Source organism: Ptiloglossa arizonensis, chromosome 13, assembly GCF_051014685.1.
Source record: "Ptiloglossa arizonensis isolate GNS036 chromosome 13, iyPtiAriz1_principal, whole genome shotgun sequence".
Lineage (NCBI taxonomy): Eukaryota > Metazoa > Arthropoda > Insecta > Hymenoptera > Colletidae > Ptiloglossa > Ptiloglossa arizonensis.
The window spans coordinates 7,721,971-7,747,263 of NC_135060.1; the positions used below are offsets into that span (position 1 = coordinate 7,721,971).

Below are 25,293 nucleotides of genomic sequence, written 5' to 3' on the forward strand. Positions count from 1 at the left end.
CGGTAGCTTGCGGCAAGCGTGGATGGAAACCGATATTTTGTTCGTTAGCCTGTCGAATACCGGTAGTTTTTGTTCGTCGATAATAATTGCTTCGATCGCGGTGCCAATTTCAATTAGTGCTACCGAGAACTTCAAACGTATCGTGCGTTGTGATACCGAGTGTTTTTATTGTGCGAAAAGGACATTACTTTAGCCTGGTCGAAGGCGACAATTACAATTGCCGTAAAAGTATCGAGAAACGTTGAAAAAGCGAAGTGCGTGACCGTGAAGCGTGTTTTGTGGCATCGAAGTGAAAAGAAGAATCGAAGAATCATTCCACCGAGAAACGTTAGAAACGATCTGACGAAGAGTTTGTACGTGAGTATTATCTTTCTACTTTCTCGTTTATGTGAAATTACTTGTCGAGAGACGTGGACGTTTATACAATCAATTCTGCCAACTTCACCTTGGAGGTTCCAAATGTCTTACTGCTGTACCACGCATTATCTTTTATGCATTATCATATAGAGCTTAAAGTCCATACAAAAATAAAATAAAATTGAATATAATATATCTCGTTCTTCCACGATTGAAACTTTTATCTTACGAAAGGTCTTCTGTCAAACATTAATTTACTCGTAGGTGATCAATGTACGATCGTATATAGATATTGTTAATGTGACCGAGTCGACCGTATTTGAATAAGTGGTTTTCTTAATAATTCAACGTATTCCCGATGTAGTTAGATATAACTAGGGTCATCGTCGAATTTCCTACCCATTAATTTGCATTCCATTGAATCTTTACCGAAATGGTAAAAATTTATCTATCGAAGTATAAATTTTGTTCGTTCAATGTCCGTTTCCTAAGCGGCTCTTTACGGAGGTGAAAATTCGTAATATTTAAAACTATCTAAAAAAGTTGGCTCTTTCGATGTTCGATTTTTTTTCAATGTAGCAATGCAGATGGGAATTGAGTCATCATGGTTATGTTTGAGAATTCTTGGCGAGTGCTGTAACCATATGAGTGTAGCGGCACTAATGCCGCATATTCCAAATACTTCGTTTCTTTTTTCGTGTTCCCCTTTTAGTCATTTCGTCACGTGTGTGGCCATACAAGAATGAATAAGAACCGAGGAAAGAAGAGACAAGGAAGTCTCTTCTGCGAGTTGCAATAATCGTTCAAATTGTAATTACAATTTCAAAACGTTCTCTCTTTCTCTCTCTGTATAGTACGAAATACTATATAGCATTTTGAACTTTTAAAATATTCGATATTAAAACTGCCGATATAATCAAAATTCAAGTGTAGCGAAACGAAATTCAAGCAATATTTTCTATAGTTCGAAAATAGCTCTTAAACGAGTAACTTAAAATATTCGAGAGCTCGAGCTTAGCTCAGCTCATTTTTTCTGACTACTCGGCCAGTTCTATTGGATACCGTAATGAGAAATAAAGTCATTTTAGTAAGTGATCCTCTAATCGTTTCGAGCAGTGTATTAAATCTGATAAAAATTGTTTTAAGCGAGCGACGAAGAAACGTAGAACTAACGTGGAAAATGAGAAAAATAATTAAGTAACAGTGAATAAGTGACTATTAACGGTATTACATTTTACATTCGCTCGGTAATTCTAGTTTAACCGTTTAAACGTCACCTTTTACGGTCGAATATTTTTACGAAGTTAGATTATTGTCCTACTTAAAATTGCTTTTATAACGAATCCCTACCGTAATAGATTCAACGATTTTACTCGTCGCGTTTGCAAACTATTTTCTTAAACAAAGTATATTTGTCCATGGAATGTCTTTGTCGTCATCCTTGAGGAGTATAAACGAGTGAAGGGAATCAGGTTGGAATTGAGCTTACGGTTTTTAGATTCGCGTGATTAACGGACGAACGAAAAAATACTTTGACGAAATGTTGTCGCAAATATATAAAATACAAACGAAACTTTAATAAGTTCGCTGTTAATACGGTACACGATAAGAACAGGTCGATGATATTTGTTATCCGTTGAACTAAATTGTGTTTACCGTTTTGAAACGATTCGGTACGATCGTTAATTGCACGCTTGAACAGTGGTTTACAACACTCGTATCATGAATTATCGTTAATTAATAATTGTACCGTACGAAGTGCCAAAAATATTTCCGTTCGAGGAATATGCAGGTATTCGTACGAAATACGCGAAATAAATTAACCGAGTGATCTAATGGTGTCGAGATTCGACAAAATTGCAACGATATATAATAAATTTAATATCACTTCGATGTTGGACTTGTCGTCGGTAGGGATGAACGATTAATATTACAATAAGTGTAAAATTGGACACAGAATTTCGTCAAATTTTATTTTTTTTTTTTTTGTTTTAATTTTTTTTCATCAAACAATATTTATTTACATATTTGTCTTACTTTTAAACGTAGAACATACCTGTAAATATTGTACAGAAACTGATCAGAGACCCTTTATATTATTCTGTGAAATTAAAATGGCTGATACACGTACTGTTCGATGATCAATACCGCAATGTTTTGACTTGTAAATTCAATTACACGAAATACAAACTCGGCTTCGTAGATTTACATTCGAGGTAGACAAAAATACGCGTGTTCTTGTAAAATTAAAGTCACAGCATCGGTTTGGGTTATGTCCAGAGTATTAATAACATTGCGAATATTGGAATTGGCAAAGCATCAGCGTTCAATTAATCAGCTTCACAATTCAATGTATATATTTGTGTACTATCGAAGCAAACGCAAATAATAGATAACTAATTAACGGATAACAGATAATTAGACTCTGTTGGGTAGATATTCCCGCATCAATATGTTCAGTGTCTCGCTAAGCAACTTTGCGTTTTCTAATGGTATCGGTATTGTACAAATTCGAATCCACATTAACTCGTGTCCAATTGTTTTAAACATGCGAGCGAAAAAAAAAAAAATGTATCGATCTGATGTAATCTTTTAAATTAACGCCTTCGCGAAGATTACGGTCTCTAGATTTTAGTACGGGAAGAGACGTTAACGAAACAACATTCATAAATATATTTACCCGGTAGAGAAAAGTGATTCGATTGGAAAATTTGTTGCGATAAAGAGGTAATGAAATCACGATTCGTTAAACGATTTAATCGTGTCCGCTTATCTCGAACACGTATGTAAAAATACCTCGAGTGTTCAATTTTTATTGTGTTCCTTACGATTTGAAACGAGTAATGGTATAATTGGAATGTGGGCTTTAACGGAGGGAGATTCTTATGCATATTTGCTCGTATCTACTTATCTCGGATCGTTGCAAAAAGAAAACTGAGATTTCGTGTAACATTTAAATTCAACAACAAAGATTTTGTTGAATGTGATTTTTAAATTCAACAAGAAAGATTTTGTGTAGCATTTAAATTCAACAAGAAAGATTTTGTGTAACTTTTAAATTTAAGAAGAAAGGTTTTTTTGTAACTTTTAAATTCAAGAAGAAAGATTTTGTGTAACTTTTGCATTCAATTCTCTTCATCGAGACTCCAATTTTTGGCGGACAGAGGATAAAGATTGATTCAAGTAAAACCTCACCCTAAAAAGAGTTTCTTGGGATGCGTACAATGTCGAGTGTAACGTGTCCGCGTACGAGCAACAATTACAGGTGTGATTCTACTGTTAGGAGCTTAGTAATTGGTACTTTTCAGTAAAAATCGGTCAAGGTGGAAATCGCTCTTAAACCATTGCTGAGTCTGTAAAAAGGCTCATTCACGATCGAGGTTTATAGAAGGTTTACCCGCAGATTTGACCGACTGTCTTTCTCACGAAAAAGACCAGCGAGAAAAACGGTGAACCGAACCCGCAGGCGAACCTCCAATAATCCTGTACGTGTATGTACGGGTCGTTTAAGCCAGACATGACAAACTCATTTCGAACCGATGACCAATTTCTCCTTTGGTTATCCTATTTACGGGCCACGGATGTCAAAAATAATTTAACCGTCATTTTTCATACCGACACCGACAATTACGAACGAACGTACATAGAATTAGAAATTCAACGATAATTAAAAGAAACAAAAACATACGTATCTATTCGTAAGGATCTTTATCCGTTCGTAAAGCTCGAGAAACGTGATGTAAATCAAATTTACTACCTGTAACATTTAATTGACGTTATTTTTAAATTCGAAGGAATATGTTAACGATCGAGATCTTCCGAGTGTACATTTGTGCCACGTTGCGAAAAAAGCTGTTAAAATATTTCGAACGCGAGACATCACGCTGTGACAAAATTCTTGTAAAAAGAGAACGATAAAAAGATCCAGCGATATATAAAAATCTATAGGATCTATAGGCCGCGTGTTTGTCGTAGCTGCTGCGAGCCATAACGTTTAACAGAGTATCGACAGTGGTGGTTGTTCGTCAGTGAGTGCGGTATAAATGTAGTAAACGCTATATCCAATAGGAACTGCATTCCTGAAGCTGCATTGTGCCAACTCCTGGGATCCTAACAGTAGTGCTTCAAGGACAGGAGAAGGTCGCGTGGCTACGACTTCCCTTCTAAACAAGACCCATTTCTCACGGAATCCTGGCTCGCCCTTTTCTCGATGCTTTTATTCCCGGTGTACTGTGGCGCAGTTCGCAGTCAAGGGCTCCACGCGGAAACCCCATTTACGATCGATCGTGTCGCAAAGTAAAATCGAATCGATTGAAAAATATCGAATCGCAATCGTTGCGCACGAATCGCGAGTCTTTTTACATTGTATCGTAACCTCGATGGATAAATTCACCGAGAACGACGACAGTTCACCGCGGTGAAATAATAATAAAACGCGTAAGATAGACGAAGAGAAATACGATAACAATTGTCGAGCGAACTCGTTTCGATATTGGATTTTCGTACGCGAATAGGCGCTTGACTCTCCGATCGAAAATCTCGTATCGAATCGAGCGAGAGATCCGGTCGTAAATTCCTTCTTCCTTTGTTTCGAATCAATTCTGGTCTCCTAGAGTGGTTTCCTCGTTAAAGAACGACCCGAATATTTAAATCAATGGTAATTCGTAGACGACAAGTCCGGTAAATGAAACGAACCAGTGGTAGCAGGGGTACGTCGTTCGTTGTCCCGTTCACTTGATTTCTGTAACGTTTCCATTACAGTAAGACCTGTCGTCGTGTCACCTATTCGATTTTGATACATCATCGTACGGTTTACAATGGTTTTCGTTCGTTCGCGAATTTTCTAAGGGCGAACGTCGCACGTAACGACCGGTGGGCTGGCTGTTCGTGTTACTCGCGATTATTCGCAAAACGGGTGTACACATTCTTAGATGTAGGTCGCCAAAGTACATTTCAAGTATAGAAACTGCCTCGGCTGGTTCTGGGCGTACAGTGTGCGAGCAGCCGGGTCTTCATCGTCCTTGAAGAACCGGTTTGAAAATCCACATGTCGATCGTATCGATGCTTGAAACCGGAAACGTGTTTTGGGGGAGGAGGCGAAACGTTAAAACGCTTGTTTATACGTTCCATCGCGTAACAAAATTACAGTACATTTACACTCGGTTCGTCTCGTTGTTTTTCCATCCCTTGTACCCATGCACTTTAGTCGTTTGCGTTCAATTCCCCGGTTAGATTCGATTTCCTTTCTTTTTTTTTTTTTTCAAGTGTCGCCGGTTGCATAAATATGCGTGCAGTGTTTGGCAATTGATTCGATTATACGAGCTCGGTTGCGTTAAAATTCATTCGAACGGGAGAGAAAAAAAAAGAGAAAAAAAAAACGGGTCTGGGAGTCGAAACTGTAAACAAAGTGGGAAAAAAAAATATAAAAGAAACGCGATAACAAGATGTATAGATAGTCGTAATGCGATTTAGCCTTAACCTTTGGTTCAGCTTTGCTCATAGATGGAACTTCCGTTTTCGTGATTACCTGTTATCCTATTTGCGACTTATCTTTGCCCGCGAACAGAGAAATAATTATGCTCGAGGCGAAGTCCAGCGATTTACAATGTAAAAATATCAAACTTCATCGACGAGTCAACAAGTAATTGAAAAAAAAAAGAAAAATAAAAAAAAAAAGAAAAGAAAAGAAGCGTCACCGTCGTTCGAATACATTTTTGTGTCCCGATGATTTCGTCCGCAATGGAAAACGACTAACGCCAATGTGTATACATTCGAGATCGATTGATCAACGAGAAATTACAGCAGACACGTTTTATTATGCAAATACGAAGACGAAACGATTGACGAGTTTCCTTGTAAAACGAATAAATTTGTCGCTGAAAGCTCCCGAAATCTCATTAGCGTTCTATCTTATTAAATGGATCTCGTACCTTTTGAACAAACACGCCGTGTATACATTTCCCTAGACGCTTCTGTTTCCATAAATTGAATTACAATTTACCGAGAGAAATCGTATCTGTCGTCGTTAATCCACGGCTCAAGGTCTTCACAAGATAATACCTTCGACAAGGTACCACCGGTGTTGTCGGTGTATCGGGTTTCTAAATACGAACGAAAAATTCGGTCTTTCGGCTGACCGTTGTCTACCGCATTGCCATTGCAGGTGGTGCACTATAGTCGATACCACGTAGCGTGCATATCTTTGCGCGTAATGCACGTTCGAAAGCTGCATTCTTAATTCACGGGAGAAAGATTAGTCGTTCCCTTGGAAAAAGAAACCATAAGGATTTGAAAGACACGGAAAATTTATGCGTTATACAAATGTTAAAATTCCCGTTCGAAATGCGATGCGGAATCTGCTCGAAATGAATACGGAGTCTGCTCGAACGGAATAACCGATATTTCGAGAGTCGCTCGTTGTACACGAATTGTGCATTTTTTAAAAGTCACCCGGCAAATACAATACTTGAAATATCTCGAGCACCGTAACTACGCGTAAAATAACATTAATCGTACCTGTAACCCGGACCGAGGAAACCAAGTTACAATTGTACGAATAATTGTGAGATCTGGTTGTTCGCGAGTTTACATACAGAGTGTTCGGAAAACGTTCGAAATCGTGGTAGTTTTATGTGTTTCTGGAGAGATACGCGGTGCCCCGGTTTATCAGTATTTACGTATAGAAACTTTACATACTAAGATAGGTCATTTCTGTAGTATATCAGAGTTTGAAGGGGGCGGGTCTTCCACGAGAAGAGTCTAGACGATTGCAGATGAACACAGTTATCGTTTTAGTCGATTTTCTTCCAGTGGTCTCGTGCTGCCTTGCGTATTAAAGTGCATGTCAGGGCTGTGACGTAATACCAGAGACCCGGTTACGTCGTCCAGTATCAACGACCTGTAAACTTTCATTCGATGTCAATACTTTCTCGTTTCATTTTTCGTATTCAATTTTTCTAGTTTCTTTTTTTTTCTTCTCAAAAGTTCTCAAATTCGTTTCCAATTCGAGGTGTCCCGTGACTTGTGAAACACTTTCGTTGCATAAGTCTGGTATCGATCTCGAATCGAACGAATTCTAAAAAGTGACTAAAGCGATTATCTTCGAAGTTGAAAAATATATATTCTGAAAAGTGACTAATGCGATTATCTTCGAAGTTGAAAAATATATATTCTGAAAAGTGACTAATGCGATTATCTTCGAAGTTGGAAAATATATATTCTAAAAAAGTGACCAAAGCGATTATCTTCGGAGTTGGAAAATATATAATAATAATAATACGATATCCGATGTGTTTGAAAAGAAACACTGTATAATCGTAAATACGAGCGTTACGATTTCAGTTGTAGATTTATAAAGTAGTTAAGACTAAGGAATATGTATATATATATATATATTTCTTTCAACTGCGTTAACTCGAATTCAATATTCCTCGATGTGTAGTTTCTGTGATGCCCAGATACTGAAAGATGTTGAGTTTTTTTTTTTTAGAAGGCCTGTGAATCGGAGAATTCATGTGATTTCAGAGATGTAAGCGAATGTTTCGGGATCTCATGGTCCCTTACGTTGCAATAATTTGAACGTATCAGAGTTTCGGAGATTCTCACGAGTTCTGGATGATCCAATATTGAGTTCCACAAATTCGAATCCGTTCGAATCGAGTATGTTCAATCCGGGGTCACCTTTATCGAGTTCCACGAGTCTGCAGTGTCGTCTGCGTCATGTTTTGTCGAGTTCTGCGTAACCAGCATCGTGGCCCGTATTTCGAGTCCTCTGTCTGACCTTTTTAATTATTCAATATACAATCTTTAGAATCAACGTACGTATATTTCTTTCAATTTTTTGCCTTTCTTTATTCTATATTATTGTCTCGCATTCGTATTGCATTATTTTCTACTCGCCTTCGTATCGAACGTTATCCATTTATTTTTACTTCTATACATTAATTTCCTCTTTTTCTTCTCTTTGTTTCTTTTTCTTTTCTCTTAATATTTCGTTTCTTATTGTATACGATCTTTCCGTGGTAAATATATCATTATTTGTACACGGTGTTTCGTTCGAAATTTATTTTTGCGTTGTTTGCAGCAATTTAAGCAAACGTTGATTCATTTTATCGTACTTGTGGTTGTAAACTCATTGTGGTTGTAAAACCAACGTGCCGAAGACAAAGTAATTTTCGCACGCACAGTTACGACACTTCGTTTCAAATAGTCGTCCGTTTCATTGTAAGAGTGAATTGAAATTAAGACATGCCGTACGTGTAAACAGCTCTTATCCATTCCCGGTGGAGCTGAGAAACGCAGTCTTGCATTCGCCTCCCGAGGGAATGCACTCTTTTAACGATATGTTTAAAAGACCGGTTCACACCAGGGAACGGTCATGTTTTTTCGTATTAACACTCGGCTCGTTAACGTCGAAACCGGAAAATTGATTCTCGTTGAACGGTGAATAAGAAATTACACGACAACCAGGGGTACATGTGTTCGTTACGTTTAATTTGTATAAAAAAATTAAATTACAGTTTTTACATTATCGTCGATCGTGTCCCGTACAACAGAGATCTCTGTAATCTGAAAACTAGTGCGCTTTGACATGTATATCGTATCGAAGAAAATTTAAATACATTAACACGAATCACTTTGTACACTCACGGTGTAGAAAGGTTCAACGAAAACATTTTACGCGTTTCGAGAATACTGTACTTTTTCGGAGACCCTTTAAAGAAAGAGATAACACCGACGTGAGTAAAGTTGTACATTAAAGAACGGAATATTCACAGCGGCAACCTATTTTTACCCTAGACGCTTTCAGTATAATTTAAAATAACGCGACTGGGAAAAAAAAAAACGTTACGTAAATAATCTCAGCGTATAAATAATTTACAGAAATAAAGTGTACGAATTTACGTACTTTTACGTCGCATCGTTGAAATTCGGTACAGCTCCAATAAGCGAGAAGAATGTTTCGAGAAACGTTACGTTTTCTTACCGAAAAGTTGCACCTTCGTGTGGTTAATCGAAACGTGAACAAAACAGCGAAACATTCATTCTTTTGATAATTCGAATGTAATTTATAATTGAATGGCTATTAGAGAAGTAGACGCGGATGTGAAGTCGGATCGATGTGCAGGCAGTCGGTGTTGCTTTCCTGTTTATACGCTCGTCAACACCGGTTTATGTAATCGGTATTCATGCACGTACCGGCTGCTGGATCACGCGTGCAGCCCGCTCGATGTTTGTCCTGTAACATTATTCGACGTACCTTATACCTTCGGTCATGACGAGTATTCCGTTTTTCCCTCGGATACGAGTGAAAGTTCGAAACTGCATTTCATCGATGCAAGTAACCACGGAGATTCGTTTGCGCGAGCGGTTCCATTCGTGTGTTAATACGCTTGTTTGTCGTGTAAAGTAGCACGTGCATCGGTCGACGCGTGCATACTTAACGCGTGTCCTTCTTCGTTTGCTCGAGTACTACAAGGAGCTACAAAGAACACCTCCGAGTGATGTTTACGATGCGAGAGAAATCCGTCTCGTCGCTTATAAATTGTTGTTTTTTTACAATGGTAACGTTGTAAGTTACCCGTTGGCCTTAGTGTCGCGAAGGTCGGTGGCGAAACATTCTTCAAAAATTCTGATCGATGAAAAATTCTCGAAAAAAGGAAAGGAACAATTGTAAACTTCGATTCCATTTTCGGAGCATTCTTCTCGAAGTGTAGTTCGCGTTATCGATAAACGATTTACCTCCGAGTGATGTTTACGATGCGAGAGAAATTCATCTCGTCGCTTATAAATTGTTGTTTTTTTACAATGGTAACGTTGTAAGTTACCCGTTCGTCTTAGTGTTGCAAAGGTCAGTGGCGAAACATTCTTCAAAAATTCTGAGCGATGAAAAATTCTCGAAAAAAGGAAAGGAACAATTGTAAATTTCGATTCCGTTTTCGGAGCATTCTTCCCGAAGTGTAGTTCGCGTTATCGATAAACGATTTACGATACGCGTTCGATTGTGGAACCAAGAAGAGTGCAGAGTACGATACGCGTCGCGGTAAACGTGTTAACCGTGTTCTTGAAATAGAAGCTAACAAACCGCTACGTCACGGAATTATAAGCGATCGAAAAGATGAAAAATGATCGCGAGATGTATCCTGCTCGCGCGAATGTCGTATAATACGAACGCGCGTTAATTCGCGCAGCTTATCGCATACTCGTACGCGCGGTATCGTTGCGTTTTCGATCGTCGTCGTCGTCGTCGTCGTCGTCGTCGTCGAAAGCGAGTAATTTAATTTCCATCGGTTTCCATGAGAATATTGATACTTTCAATGGTACTCGATAGAACGAGCGCGGATTGACTGCAACAGTCATTGCGTTCCAATCGAGTATAATTGATGTGTACACTTTAACAGAGATCGATTCGCTCGGAACTATGGTCATTCGCGGCACGGTTACATCGTGCGAGCGCATTTTAAAGGTGACTTCTGTAAACTTCGTTCACAAAACTGAAGAGTGCGTGTAAAGGTGTAACAGTGGCGCGTAACACGATAGACAACGTATTTATAACTCCTTTGAGCTGATATTTTTCATCCTCTTCCTCGTACGAGTCTAACCTTTGTGGACACAAGGTTGTTCGTCTAGGATATTGTAACCGATATTAATAATAATAATTACGTCTTTATCGTACCGTATAAAAGGTACATTTACAGACTGGTCTAAAGACGAGGGTCACCTCGATTGTTATCAAGTGTAACCTATACAGACCTCGTACACAGGTGTAATTTAATACGTAAGAAACACTCAGTGGATAAATTCGATAATCGAAAACAATCAATTCAATTGATACGAAATTGTTCGACTTCACCTTGTTCTCGAGTTGTAGAGAGTTTCGTGATTTGTATCGGTTTACCTTCGGGATAAATATTCAAAACGACCACCTTGCATCACGATTCAAGCTTATGGACGTCTGTTAATTAATCTGTTTATTTTTTCAACACGTCTGGTTGTTCCTTGGGTGACCAGTCTAGAAGCTTTCGTCGTGATGCAAGGTGCCATTTCGAACACCTCTTGCGAAGGTATGCAGATACGTGTTCCAAAAATAAATAAAAAATTACTACAACCGAACGGAGTAGAACTCGCTTCGTTGTTTCTGGGCGTTGAATGCACGCTTCGAGTGTTCACTGCGTATTAACTTGTGTTACAGAGTGAATAGAATAAATAAAGTAAAAATAACATTGATAATAGCTGCGAAACGAAGGGGACCGAAGGTAGCGATTGAATAGCGAATTAATATAATTGAGCGAAGGATTGAAATAGTGGGATACAGTATTCGAGGAGAACCGCAGAACTCGATGAAGTAAAACGTGGAAATGGACAGTAGAGATTCAGTCGTGTGCAATAGGTGTTGTTCGCTTGAAATTATGGTGTTCTGTACGCGTAGACGTATTATATCGTCCAAATACGATGGTGCGTCAGAATGGAAGATATTATACGTTAATCAGCAGATGTGCACGAATAGTCTCTCTGTGTCGTATCGTAATCAAAATCGATATGGAGTGGAGCGAAGAAATCATTTTCAATTGCGGTTGCTTTTCATGTGTAACAGTGCTCGAGATATTTCGAGGACCGCTTACTCGAATGACTTTACGACTGGTTAAGGTATCCAATTAGTTTAAAAAGTCCAACGTGTTACACGAAACGTTTACGAGTCAAGGATGAAATCTTTTCACGCGCGCAGTGCTTATCCAGACAAACGAAAGAACGTTACATTAACAATCGATGTAAAAGTTAACTAATACCAAGTCATACAAACGCTTCGGTGCACTACGGAACAGTTTTATTCAACTTTGATTCATTTGAATACATAACTCTAAGCGTCCCTCCTTGATCAGTTTTTTTTTGTTTGTTTTTGTTTTCTCTCTCCCCCGTCGGATCTATCGTTAATAACGAATGGCACTGGAAAACAAGCAGAGTGGCGGGTTAAAGCATAAAAACCGAAATTTATCATCATTTTCTGGGAAACTGTAATATTCCGCTGTCAAGAGGTTGTGAGTAATGTATGTGCACAGAAACCAAGGTATTAAGAAGATTAATGTCTTTAGCAGTTTTGCAATAAATAAAAGTACTCGATACCTTGCTCGCAATAAATATCGAACGATCTGCACAAATTACTTTATGATTTAATAATACGTCCAACATCGGGGAAAAGAAAACAAATTCGTACGTGCTACATAAATTCGCCATTTAGTAAAAACATTTCTGTATTCAATTCGTGGTATTTTCATCATTTTTTGATATTTCAAACGGTTCAATTATTCTAAACAATATTGAACACCTAACTGTAATTACTTCGATGATCTTCTGATCGTAGTCTTTTTAATAAAAATGGATTCGAACGGACGTTACTGTGTAATCGTTTTGTACATTGTTACAAATTTTTTCAAGACTTTAACGCTAGAAATTAATTCTTTACCGATCCGAGTTTACGAGCATATACTATTGCAAGGATGTTCGATCGTTATTATTATTTTTTGTCGTGTTCAGCGATTAATGAAGTGGAAACATTTCGTTTCCCAAAAATGGCGATTCGTCCTAGTTTGTCGGTGAACTCATCAGTGAGGATTGTCCAGCGAACTTGGCTTTAAATACAGGTACATAAATAGGTGTTTGCAATGATTCCTGTATATAGGAGTAAGGTAAAGGTTTACTGGACAATCTTTTCTGGTCATACCCACCGGCAACGTAGAACGAAATACCATTTACGAAAAATGGTATTTTCTCACATCTGTGAATGGTTAAAGACAACTGAAAGTATCGATACCGACATTTGATTATTATTACGGTAGTGTATAATTCGGATACGACACAAAATATTGAACTACGAATATAATTCAGTACAAAACTACCTAATTATTTTCTTTAATTATATTTGAAAATTATCTCCACGGTTTCTTTCTAAATAAGACTAAATATTTCTGTTTCTAAAGATATACTGTTTCGAACAGTATGATCTTTTTATCCATCTTATTTATACTTTCATCCATCTGTACAGATACAATTTCAATAATTTTGTCATCAATTATGATCTTTACATCAAAAAGTTTAACAATTAGCGTCAAAGTTCAATGTGACCCTTTTGGAGCATACAGTATTCGCTCGAAGGGATTTTTCTTCAAATGATTGTTTACCTACCGGGTGGTTCCAATTATGTACGTATTTTTCGAAACTGCGAAGTTACGTAACCAACTTTCGTTACCCCTAAGTGACTAGGGCGCGCTGCGTAATAACTTCTGATGGGTTTTGGGACGCCTTTGACACGAAAACACCGTAGAAATTGCGTCGAAACGGGAGATTTCATTGATCGAGGGGGAAAATTCAGGGAGAACGTAGTAAACTCGTAGGACGGACAGGACGGTGTGGAAATGAATGTGAAACGCGATCGACTAAGCAATATCGAAATAGTTCATTCGTTGATCGGCTTTACGCGACGTTTTCGAATTTTTAGGCAATATTTGGATACTCTGAACAATCGAGAAACAGAGGTTTAATCGCTAAATGTAGCGCGTTTCGTTTGGACGATAAATCATTCACCGATACAAAGCTTACGCAATTGGTACAGGTTAATGATATCGTTGAAAATTCATAGATCTCATTGTAAACCCTTACAATTGTATCCCTTGAACAATGAGGTTCTCTTTCGAAGCATATTTTTACGAACGTCGGATTGGAAATCATTTCCGTTATGAAACCTGTGCGTGGTTGGAAGAACAATGACTTCGCAGACGTCGTCACCGTGACTTACGCTCGAGTTACTTATCGTGACTATGCAATTACTTAATACTAACTTGTTGAATATTTTCTTCTGAATCTATCGCGCCTTTGTCGATTCTACACCATTGCAATTAAAGAAGCCTCGTAAGTTGAATCTATATGTCGAGGACTCGTGTAAGAGTATTTTTTAGTATATTGATAGGTATTATTTTTCCAAAGATTTTTTGGATTCTCTCACACCTCGATCGATTCTACACCATTGCAATTAAAGAAGCCTCGTAAGTTGAATCTATATGTCGAGGACTCGTGTAAGAGTATTTTTTAGTATATTGATAGGTATTATTTTTCCAAAGATTTTTTGGATTCTCTCACACCTCGATCGATTCTACACCATTGCAATTAAAGAAGCCTCGTAAGTTGAAACTATATCTCGAGAACTCGTGTAAGAGTATTTTTTAGTATATTGACAAGTATTCTTTTTCCAAAGATTCTTTTCTGAATCTCATCATCTACAGATTTCTCTCCCATCATCATCAATTCTACACCATTGTAATTAAAGAAGCCTCGTAAGTTGAATCTATATCTCGAGAACTCTTATAAGAGTATTTTTTAGTATATTGACAGGTATTTTTCTCTTTCCAAAAACGATTAAAAAATTGCGAATCAGTATACTGTACATCGAGTCCAGTTCTCTGGTTTATTCAATGGTAAACGATTATTTGCGAAATATTTCTTTTCGTTCGTCACGAGTTCGCGAATCGTGGACGATTAATTTTTGTTTCTCTTACACACGGAGTAACTCCACGAAGCAAAATGTAAACGAGATCACGATCCGAGGCTTGTTTTCTGCGTCGTTGCTCGAGTTTCTTGTCTTAGCTTCGCTACCAATTTTTCGCCTCGTCTCGTCGAACAAAAGAGTAAAAAAGAAGAAGCGCTATAATAATTCCTTTGAGCGTGCACTCCTCCAGAATGGAGAGACAGTCAATCGATATGACCCAGTTTCCCTGCCACGACCCCGAAATTTGCCACATCGACGACCCCGTTGTCAAAATCGGGACATTTCCAAGCGTATCGTCGGGAAGTCGTTGACGTGATTTTAACTTCCTGATAAACAGAATTCCTACGAGGGGGGGAAAAAAGAAAAAAAGAAAACGAAAATAGAAACGCGAAGAAAAATAACAGAGAACAGTACGTAAGTAAATTCGTCTCGAATTTACTACGATCGTTTCAAGAACCGAAGTATTCGGTGGCTAATCGATGTTGAATTCAATTCGTTCTATCGGCGAATGCAAATTAAATGTATTCCCGAAGGTTGGTTTCCGTTACCCTGAGATTGCATATTGAACAATTTCACCAGCACGAAACTTTTTACGAAATTGGTTTCGGATAGCAGACTAGGCCCGCTCACGGAGTAGAATCGTTCTCGTAGAAACAACTTAATAATTGGTGGCTCCGGCTACTTCCTCTAATTTTGCAATCAGTCGCGTGTGCTAAACGTTTCCTCCTGAATTCTAATTTAACCCTCGTTCGAGGATGTGCTTGGCACTTCAATCCCAGCACCGTACACGCAGTTAAGTAACGCACCGCGCGCGTGTGTCGATTTAATCCTTCTGTGAAACGCGTAACGCGTTATTTGGTTACGTACAGGGCGGTACGTAATTCGTGGCTGATTTCATCTTTGCTTGAATTCGAACTTCATTCGACGACGAAGTTCAACGAGCGCGTTGGACGTTTAACGATCGATATCAATCGAGTCGAACAGTTCTGGCACGAAGACGAGGAGAAACCACGTTGAATGGTTACTCGTCGTTTGAATACCATTTCCAAATTCTGTTCGAAAGGAGAATTCGTATCGAGTGTACGCTAATCGACCGTTAGATGAACGAACGAACAACGAACGTTGTAACGAGAAACGCGATGCAAACCAGTCGATTTTATCGTGCAAATCTTCCAAATAATTGATTAGTTCGAGACTTTCGTTTTGGTATTCGTTGATAAAGAGAACGCTCGAATCACCCGTGAAAATATTCGTGTTGAAACAAATATAATACGAATTCGCTATTGGATCAATATTTTCATTCACGAGAGATAAAACAAGTTACGGACGACGTTGGCGTTGGAAGCATCGATCGATGATATTAGAAATTCTGCGATCTTGCCAGATGCGCACGTAAAGTCGCGGCTATTTCGCGAAGTTCTTGTTTATAGATATCCCGGGCGGTCCGTGTTGCCAAAAATCGATTTTGAGTGGTTCCGTTCGCTCGTAAACTTCTCGTTTCACGTGCGTCGAAAGTAATTTTTCAATCTGCGACAAAAAAAAAAGAATTATAATTCGTTCGAGTCGGCGAGCACTCGATGCGATACGCGCGAGTCGTAACGCGTGGAAATGGAATAAACGCGTATTGCGGTGAAAAATCATCGTCATCGTTGACGATTCAACGAGAGAATTTCAATTCCCGTGCAATTAAGCTATCACTGCTGTTGCGATTGTTTCGTCGAACACGGTTAACTTCGCGTCAGCGGTAAGAGTTTGAATCTCGTTTAAACTTAGATCCACGTGACGAATCGAAAGAGCCACCTGGTATTTGTCGTACAAGAAATATTGTTATTCCCGTTGCTAAATCGGACGCGTTCGCACCTGGTGTCCAGAGAACGTCCCGTTTCACGGATCTCTGCTTTGTGTCCGCAATAACGGATAAAATATGTATCATCGTTTTCCGCGTGTACGAATACTACGTTATCGAGGTGGCATAATTGGATTTATGTAATCAATATCGTCGACGTCTCTCGAGTCTCAAAACGTTGCCTTTCATTATCGTCTCGTTCGTTTTAACAGCGCATCGTTATTTTCCACAGTTTCCATCCACATCGATACACTACACCACACGTTCGTTCGCGTCTTTCACGACGCGTTCGACCACCATTTCAATCCTGGGAATCGTCCAGTTCTGACAACGAAGGTTTACCGTACGACAATACAGATAAAAATAAAAGAAGAAGAAAAATAACAAAGAAGAAGAAGGAAAATAACAAAGAAGAGATCGAATTTGTAATCTCGAGACAACGAAATCGACGATACGTTGAGCCAGCATCGAGTTCGTGTGTACACGGTGAACAGGTGGACCGATATTACCGCTACCGCTATCCGTTGATCGAGATGCACGGAATAACTCACCTGTTGTCGCATCACGGCTCTCACAACGGCGACACAAGAACGGCCCATCACCATCAGGACTCGAAGAGCTCGTCCGCATCGGACACCAGACACCACGACACAAAATTCCTCCACGATCTGTTGAATCAGAAACACATACAGAAACGTATATCGCGTGGTTCCGTGAGCTCGACGTACTCCTACGGTTCATCGACGTCTTACGGATCCTCTCACGGCTCGAACTCTTCCAATCACAGCTCGACCCATCACCATGCCGTCCACAATCACTCGGTCTACCACACGATCCATGGGAACAGCCACCATCATCAGTCGAATTACCATCACCATTATCATCCCCTTCATCACATTCAACAGATGCATCAACACCATAGCACGCAAAGCGGTCGAGCGTCGCCCACGTCGCCGAGTCCCACCAATGACCACGAGAAACAGCACCAACACCATCATTACAGTATACAGGAGATGATACGGCACTTCGGGAGACGATTGGGACACATCAGGAGACAGAGCGAGTGTCAGGACGCGCCGCGGAAGAAGGAGGAGGATTTCAGGAACAGAAGTCAGAGTCTCGATGGTGGCGCACGGCATCCGGTTTTGCGGGAGGCCGATTGCGAGACCACGTACAAAATCTACGAAAGCATACTCAGGCAAGGTAACCGAAACGAGGTGTTTCGAGCTTCGAAGATTGCGAACTTCGAGCTTAGCTTTTTTTTTCTTTTTTTTTTTTCTTTTTTTACTTTCTTCTTCCTTTATTTCGGTAGCGAAGTTTCAAGCTTGCGAAAGAAGTGCAAAGAGATCGGGCTAGGATTATAGAAGTCGATGGATACAAATTAACTGCAGAACAATAGAGATATTTTTATATTAATTTTTCAAATTACCCTTTACTTTCCTAGTTCCTTTTTCGACGGTACGATACACAAAAAGATGATAACTCGATATAAAATTATTATCATTACTTTACATCTTTATACGTAGTATATTTTTTTCATCATTTTTATATATTACATCGTTGAGATAGAAAGTAGGAAAATTAGAAACAATTTAACAAAAAGTAATGTCACAGACAGAATATATATATATTTCTTTTTTAATCGTTTTTATATATTACATCGTTGAAAAAGAAAGACAGAATATATCATTTATATATAATATGTATTAGTATAATAATTTTATATTGAGTTATCATTTGTTGGTGTATCGTATCGTCGAAACAGAAACGCTATGAATTACTTAACAGATCGTGAAAACAAAAATGTTTAAGTACGTTCTTAATCAAAATTGCTAACCAAATATCCCTAATGTTCCGCAGTTTGTACAGTAGTTTCCGGTTATGTGTATCCACGATCATTGCTTTTGTTCGTTCAAGCAGAAACGACAAGGTACACTGAAGGAATAGAATTTCATTGGTTGATGAAAATTGAAAATGTGTATATTTGTCATTGTATCGTTACGAAAGTATTAGCAACAGATAGATGAGCTTTTTTCGATAAAAATAAGCCCGAACGCGACTTCGATCGGACTGTTTTTAATTATACGTAACTTTTTTTTTTTAGAAATGATTCGAATAACGTATAATTAAAAGTAGTTGGAACGTGGTCGTAATCGGACTCGTTATCATCGTGGAAACTTTATCGATGGTAGTACTCCGATGAAAATAGGAGGAAAAATATAGAAAATCTCAATTTTTCTCGTTAACTCGCTTTACTCTTGTCGTGCATTTAGAATTGCATTTAGAATTGCATTTCCGTGCACCTTCCGACCGCGCGAGTTCGAATATATAATATATTCCAAAGTGTCTATTCAGTACACCATGTTTACCACTAGTAGAGGATTTCTGATATTAATTTACTGGCTGCGTTCACTTACGCAACTTGTTTTTGCGACGCTCGAAAGCACCTATTCTCTCGATGTTTTGACGCGCCAAATTGAACAAGTTTGTTCACGTTAAACACGGTTCAGATACCTCTGCGTGTTTAGGAAGTCGCGGCACTATACGTAATGTTACGACACAAGTAACCGGTATATTATTTAACCTTGTAAGTTGGCTTCTTCCGTGAACACGTATAAATTACATTTTCGGAGTCGATCGGGTTAAGCGAAGTAAAATAGAAATGAAGTTACTTCACCGTATCAGTTGTATCAGTTTGACGTAAAACATTTTGTTCCTATAATCTCCTAATCGTTTTAAGAATTATTTCTGTAACCGTTGGTCCGATTTAGGTTGCCACTTTATATGGAACGCGTCTATTTTTAACTCAGTGAATGACTTTATACATACATCGTTCTGTCCTACAAGCTCAGCCTCTCCATTTTGATCCGATCGCATTATTATTCCGAGTTCAGAATTTGAGGCACAAGCCTCGTTATAAATTCTACCATCTTCGCCAAGCATCAATATACATCCTACACGGTCTCTTTCTTTCTCCCTTGAAAGGGATATCCGGTGCAGGTACGAAAATTTCGTTCGGTGTCTTTGAAAAGTTTCATCGATTCGTAATATATTCCCAAAGTTTGATTTGAAAATTTCGAAAAGATATATCGAACTCGTAGATTATTTTCGAGAGGTTCGATGCGTTTGCTCCGACAACAGTATTTTTCCAACTGTTCGTCAAGATTTTTCAAACTCTAATGAACTTTTTTACTTCAAATTTTCACACTACGTTCTCGCGTACACTGTTCATTGTCCGACCTTGGCTTCCTTTCATTCTACGCGAAAAAACTCGAAAGTTTCGGTTAAAAGTGAAAATTTCAACTTTTTGTTCTTCCTGTGCGTTTTATGAAATTTTGAAACTTTCGTAACTTTAATATACCTCGTGAAATCATTAGAAAACTACTCGCGTAACTTTATCATTCGTTAATGTGCCAACTCGTTGAAAAGTATAAAATGTTATAGACAGTATTTTAGAATTACAGTTTACAAATTCACGTTCTTAATAAGATCCATGGAAAAGGAACAAAGATAAATTTTGATAAACGTACGTTTAAAAACTAATCGTTTCTCAAATAAGAACGATTGTCTTTATTGGAAAGTATTGTCCCGCGAAGTCAGCCCCGATAAATTTATTTAATTCATCGACCGTGTTCATTTTGATAGAAGCTTTGCCAAGTTTTCCCATTTCTTTCTCAAACTGCGCTTGAGAACACGAACACAATACCAAATTGTTTATTAATTGTCTACACATTGTACTCTTGAAACATTAACCTCTGTGCATCGCACTGTAAAACTATCCGAACTTACAGATCAGTGAAGCGGATAATTTAGAAAATTAGGACTAATAATTTAGATAATTTAGTACTAGAAGTCGATTCGAGTCGCGTGCGTGTCATTTATTTTGAATTTCTTCTTATTTGACGCGAGAAGCAAGCAAAGATAGTCGAGTCACGATTCCATGTTTATCGAGAAAAAGTTAGAAAAATTTTCACTAAATTGAATCGATCGGTTACTTTCATTTTTACCTACCCAAGTGTAACAGAATGTGCCGCTTATCGAGTGGAATTATGCTCCTTTCGATCTTTGGTTCATCGATTGAAAGAATTTCTTCCAATCGATCGGTTGCTTTATTCGATTTGAAACGTTTCTCCCGATTGAAATTTTCGATCAATCAGTGGTTATTATGTGGATCGTTTTCCATTCGTCAACAATTGACCTTCTTCGCTAACAGCCGGGCATCCATCAATCTTCGCGTACCGACAACATCGTGATGTCCCGAACATCATGAGGTGCTTCGTAAAATTAATAAACGTTTCTTCGTTCGTTCGTTCGTTCGTTAGTTCGTACTGCATATGTGCAGCTGCAGCGTACACCGTCCATTGACGCAGTTCCTTTGTATCCATTGGACTTAGCGATTCAAGGTCGGCGTTGAATACACGCCGCCTAAAATAACTCGGTTCTTCGAATGACAACAATTAATGTTTCCTAAGGATGACGATCGACGTCATTGACACCGCTCGTCGCGAGCCAGAAACGTGGAAACGAGTCACGATCATCGCAACACCCACACGCCCACGATCCGCGGCGCATCGATGACGCGAACTCTGTTTCGGTTATTTCGGCGATGACGACACTCGAATCGGATCGGACAGGATGAAAGATATACAACGATGCGCACGCGAAACGTACGTCAGTGTTTAACGCGTCGTTTGTAACCGCATTCTTGCATTGCATATCATTATGCGCCAAATGCAACGTTCGCTATAGGTCGTGCACCGCTTATTGGTGCACGGAGGACCGATGATGAAATCGGTCTGTGAATTTGGAGAGACAAAGGTATCTTACAAAGATATTTTTTTTTGCGAAAGTATCGCATACTGTTCGATCAGTTTAAAACGATCGATAGAAGTTACTCGTCTTAATCGTGATAATCGTAATCGATAGTTACGGCTACAGTCCTCGTTAACGATTTTTCTCTTCTTACACTGCATCGTGGAAGATAATTACGTCGTCTCGTGCACGTGGTGTTATTTTCTTGAGAACGTCGAAACACGATATCGAGATACACGGGAGAGGAAAAAACTTGGTCGCACCAATACAGCAGACGTTCATTCGCGCGAACGCGAGGAGAAATACGCGTTTGTAATAGCGCGGCCAGGTTCTTTTCACTCGAGTGTACACATTGACGCGTAGTACACAACTTCGGGTATTATTGGAATTCTATGGCGCGTATTCGACCAATGGAAGTCACGGGATCTCGAACCGTACGATTCGAGGAGTCCATTCGGTGCATCCCGTGAATCTGGTTCTAACGTTTCTAAGTAACGTGTGTACGTATCGTTTAAGAAAATATTTACAGCGGGAGAACGTATCGAAACAGAGTCTATAAAGAAACTCCTTGATTCGTCGTTCGGTGATTGTTTGAGTTTCGGATCATTGGAACAGGATATCGCGAAGAGCGAAGTGTATCCAACTACGTTTGATGTCAGTTTAGATTACAACAGATCCGTTTACATTGTACAGGGTCGTTACATTTAGCACGTTCGTCTTATATATCTACGTCGTTATCGAGGATACTTACGAATTGTCGAAAAGAGCGTACCCGGATCGCTCGATGGCGACGCGAAAACAATTCCCTCCGACGTGAGAAATGTTTTTTTAAAACGCAGTAAAAACCCGTGTTTTTCATCTCGTGGCGTTACACTCGGTCATCGTTGCAAGTTCAACGATCTGCGATAACGTGACTTTGAAATTACCTGTTCGTCGAGACTTTGATACGCGTAACGCGTAGTATGCGGGTATTTAAAAATTTCGGGTCAACCGGAGAGTCGAGGATTTTTGTCCGGATCGAGTTAGAATCGCGAAAGTTCCCTCGACACGTCCGATTATTCGCGTACAAATTAAACGTAATTCTATTTTCTGCAACCTGGTACCAAAGATCTTTCTCAAACGACCGTACTTTTTAATATTCGAGAATTTTTTCAATACTCGAGAACGGTCCCTGTCCACCATTCGATTAACTTTGCAAACGTGGGTCGAACGTAATCACGATGCAAATACATAGCGATAAATCTTCCGGAGGTGTTAAAGCGAGGAACAAGCAAAGAATACGTATTTTCTGGCGGAACGATCACGTTGAAAAACACCACTCGTGAAACTTGTTATTTTTAAATTCTCTATCGCCGAATAAACCAACGACGAACAACGATTACCGCTTCGTTTTCGGTGGTTTCCTTCCCGATGAAGGAACTTTCGTTGTAAATGCCTCGAAAACGAGGAACTGAGAGATTTCGAGGTACCGGTGCGAATGTCTCGTGTCGATTTTGTCGAAAGAATCGTTGCTACTTATACCAGTAGAACGAGGTTGGTGATTCTACTAATCGAGAGAGCGCACTTGGCTCGTTCCGTGCGGTTGCGATACTATAAACGAATCGTTTGAACCGAGTGTACCTTATGCATTAATTCTAACAAACCGAAAATAATTGTCCTTGTTCCCCTAGACTGTCTAATAATCGAGTGTAACTGTTACTCGCCTTAGTGAATACTAGTTTTAACTCCGATGTATATATGTGTAACGGAGAAAATTGGCGTTAAACTTAGAGCAATAGCGTCTCGTGGCAACTTTCGATAGAAACATTGGAACGCGTTATTTAACCCGCGATGTATCAATATTTACGCGTCTCTCCGATCATTGACAAAGTGTATCATCGGCCTCTGTCAAGCGAGGGTATCATCGTAGACGGGAATGGACGAAAGAAATAAATACCACCGATAAGCGGAGGGATATCAGGGTAACGTTTCACGCTGATGAAGCAGATTTAATCATTGTAACGTGCACCGGTGACCTTCCTCGTGAAAAAAGAAAAAAGAAACTAATCGTCTCCGCGTTGGACCCAACCTACGAAATTTTACGTTGAAATTATTCTATTTTAATTATCGTCGCCGAACGTATCGCGCGAGCAACGGAAACGCACACGTGGAAATTATTTCGTTTCCAGGATTTATTTTCAATTCCTCGATTGATACAATTTTAGAAGAAAAAAAAAAAGATACAATCGGAAAAGTCACATTTGTTCAAGGTAGAATTGATTCAGAATGTCGAATAATAAGCAGTCGTGGGATGGAAGCCGAGCGAGTTGAATGCTAAACGCGATAAATGTGAAACATTGTTGTATTTGCATTTACCGTTTAATAACGTCTATTGATATTTGCCCCGATACGTTATTGCACAAATATTGCGTTTCATTGTATACGAAGGAAAGCGAATTGTTATATTTAATTTAGATAATGTTACGAAGATACGAACGATGGATGTTGCGTAAAGGGCGTAACGGTGTGAAAATAATTTCGCTACCGTGTTATGTATTTTCGTGTACGGTGTTCGATTGAAATTAATAACGAGCTATCGGTTTCTCGTGACCGGTAACGTTCAATTCGATAAATGTTCGACACTGCGCGCCACGAAAAAAGTTTATTTCACGCAAAACACGTGCGCATTTGTTTCGGCACGTTTCTTTCTCGAGAACGGAAGTGTCGGTCGTATCAACGTTTCAGTGTTGTTAGCATATACGTGTTCGACAAATACGCAAATTCTTTTATTTTCCTCTCAAATTCAATCCGCCGTAGACAGGACGATCGAACATGGTTCAATCATCGAAACCGCTTTATTTCGGTCTTTGGTCGAAAAATGACACGAAACGAGAAAGAAAAAAATAGAAAAGTATCGTTAACGATGTCCTAACGATCGGATCGATGTAAATTTCGTTCGTTTCGACCAATAAGAAGAAACCGAGAAATTTCATCGATCTCTTGACTCGCGAACGGTGTTATCGATCCTCGCTACGAAAACACATCGGTAACGAGCACCGATGAGTCATACGTGAACTCGAACACGTTCGAACCCGAACGCAATTGAAATGTAAATAACGAGTCACGTTTTACGTAATCTCATGGAAGATTGTGCACGTCTGGCTATAAATTGTGTTAAATTGTAACGAGTTAAGGTCAGTGTTGTAACTCCGTTTGGCTTAATCCCAACGATTGTAGAGCCGACCGACGAATAATACCGCTCGCCAAGAAGGAAAGAAAAGAAAAAAAAAGAAAGAATTTAATTGATCCTCCCCCGCTATCTGTTGTAACACCGAGCGAATCACCGCCGATTTATCTTCGCGTTTCTCGCGAGTTAAACACTTCGGCACTCCTTCGTTTGCGCTTTCATCGCGATAGTCGGACACTCGATTCCCAGAGGGTTTCGATCTCACTGAGAATTTCAGCTTAACGAGAATAATGGACGAATTTCAGGTGCGCTCAGAAGGAGTTCCCTGGACCCAGGTGCGAGGAGATTCTCGTTGGGTACACCTGCAATACCACACCGTGCCTCGGACGCCTGTTTGGATCCTGTGCACGCCGCCATACTCTTCAGGGACGCTAGAGGGGTGAGTTTCGATGTTCTACGAACTTTGATTACTTCGAAAGAAATTTCGTACATCGATCGGTAGTACACGAGTATTATTATCATCGCGTCGAAAACGTCGCGCGTGTAACGACGTCGGATTCTTTCGTCGAGGCGGTT

The 25,293-nt window shown here is 39.3% G+C and overlaps 1 protein-coding gene across 2 annotated transcripts in view; it reads left to right on the top strand.

Moving 5' to 3' along the window:
* The window catches only part of Snf4agamma (SNF4/AMP-activated protein kinase gamma subunit), a 134,737-nt gene that overhangs the window by 56,350 nt on the left and 53,094 nt on the right, over nucleotides 1-25,293 (top strand). For both annotated transcript variants that reach the window (XM_076325869.1, XM_076325868.1), the window contains exon 8: nucleotides 25,023-25,156. In XM_076325869.1, the coding sequence (XP_076181984.1) occupies nucleotides 25,023-25,156 (134 nt within the window). The remainder of the gene's footprint in view (nucleotides 1-25,022; nucleotides 25,157-25,293) is intronic.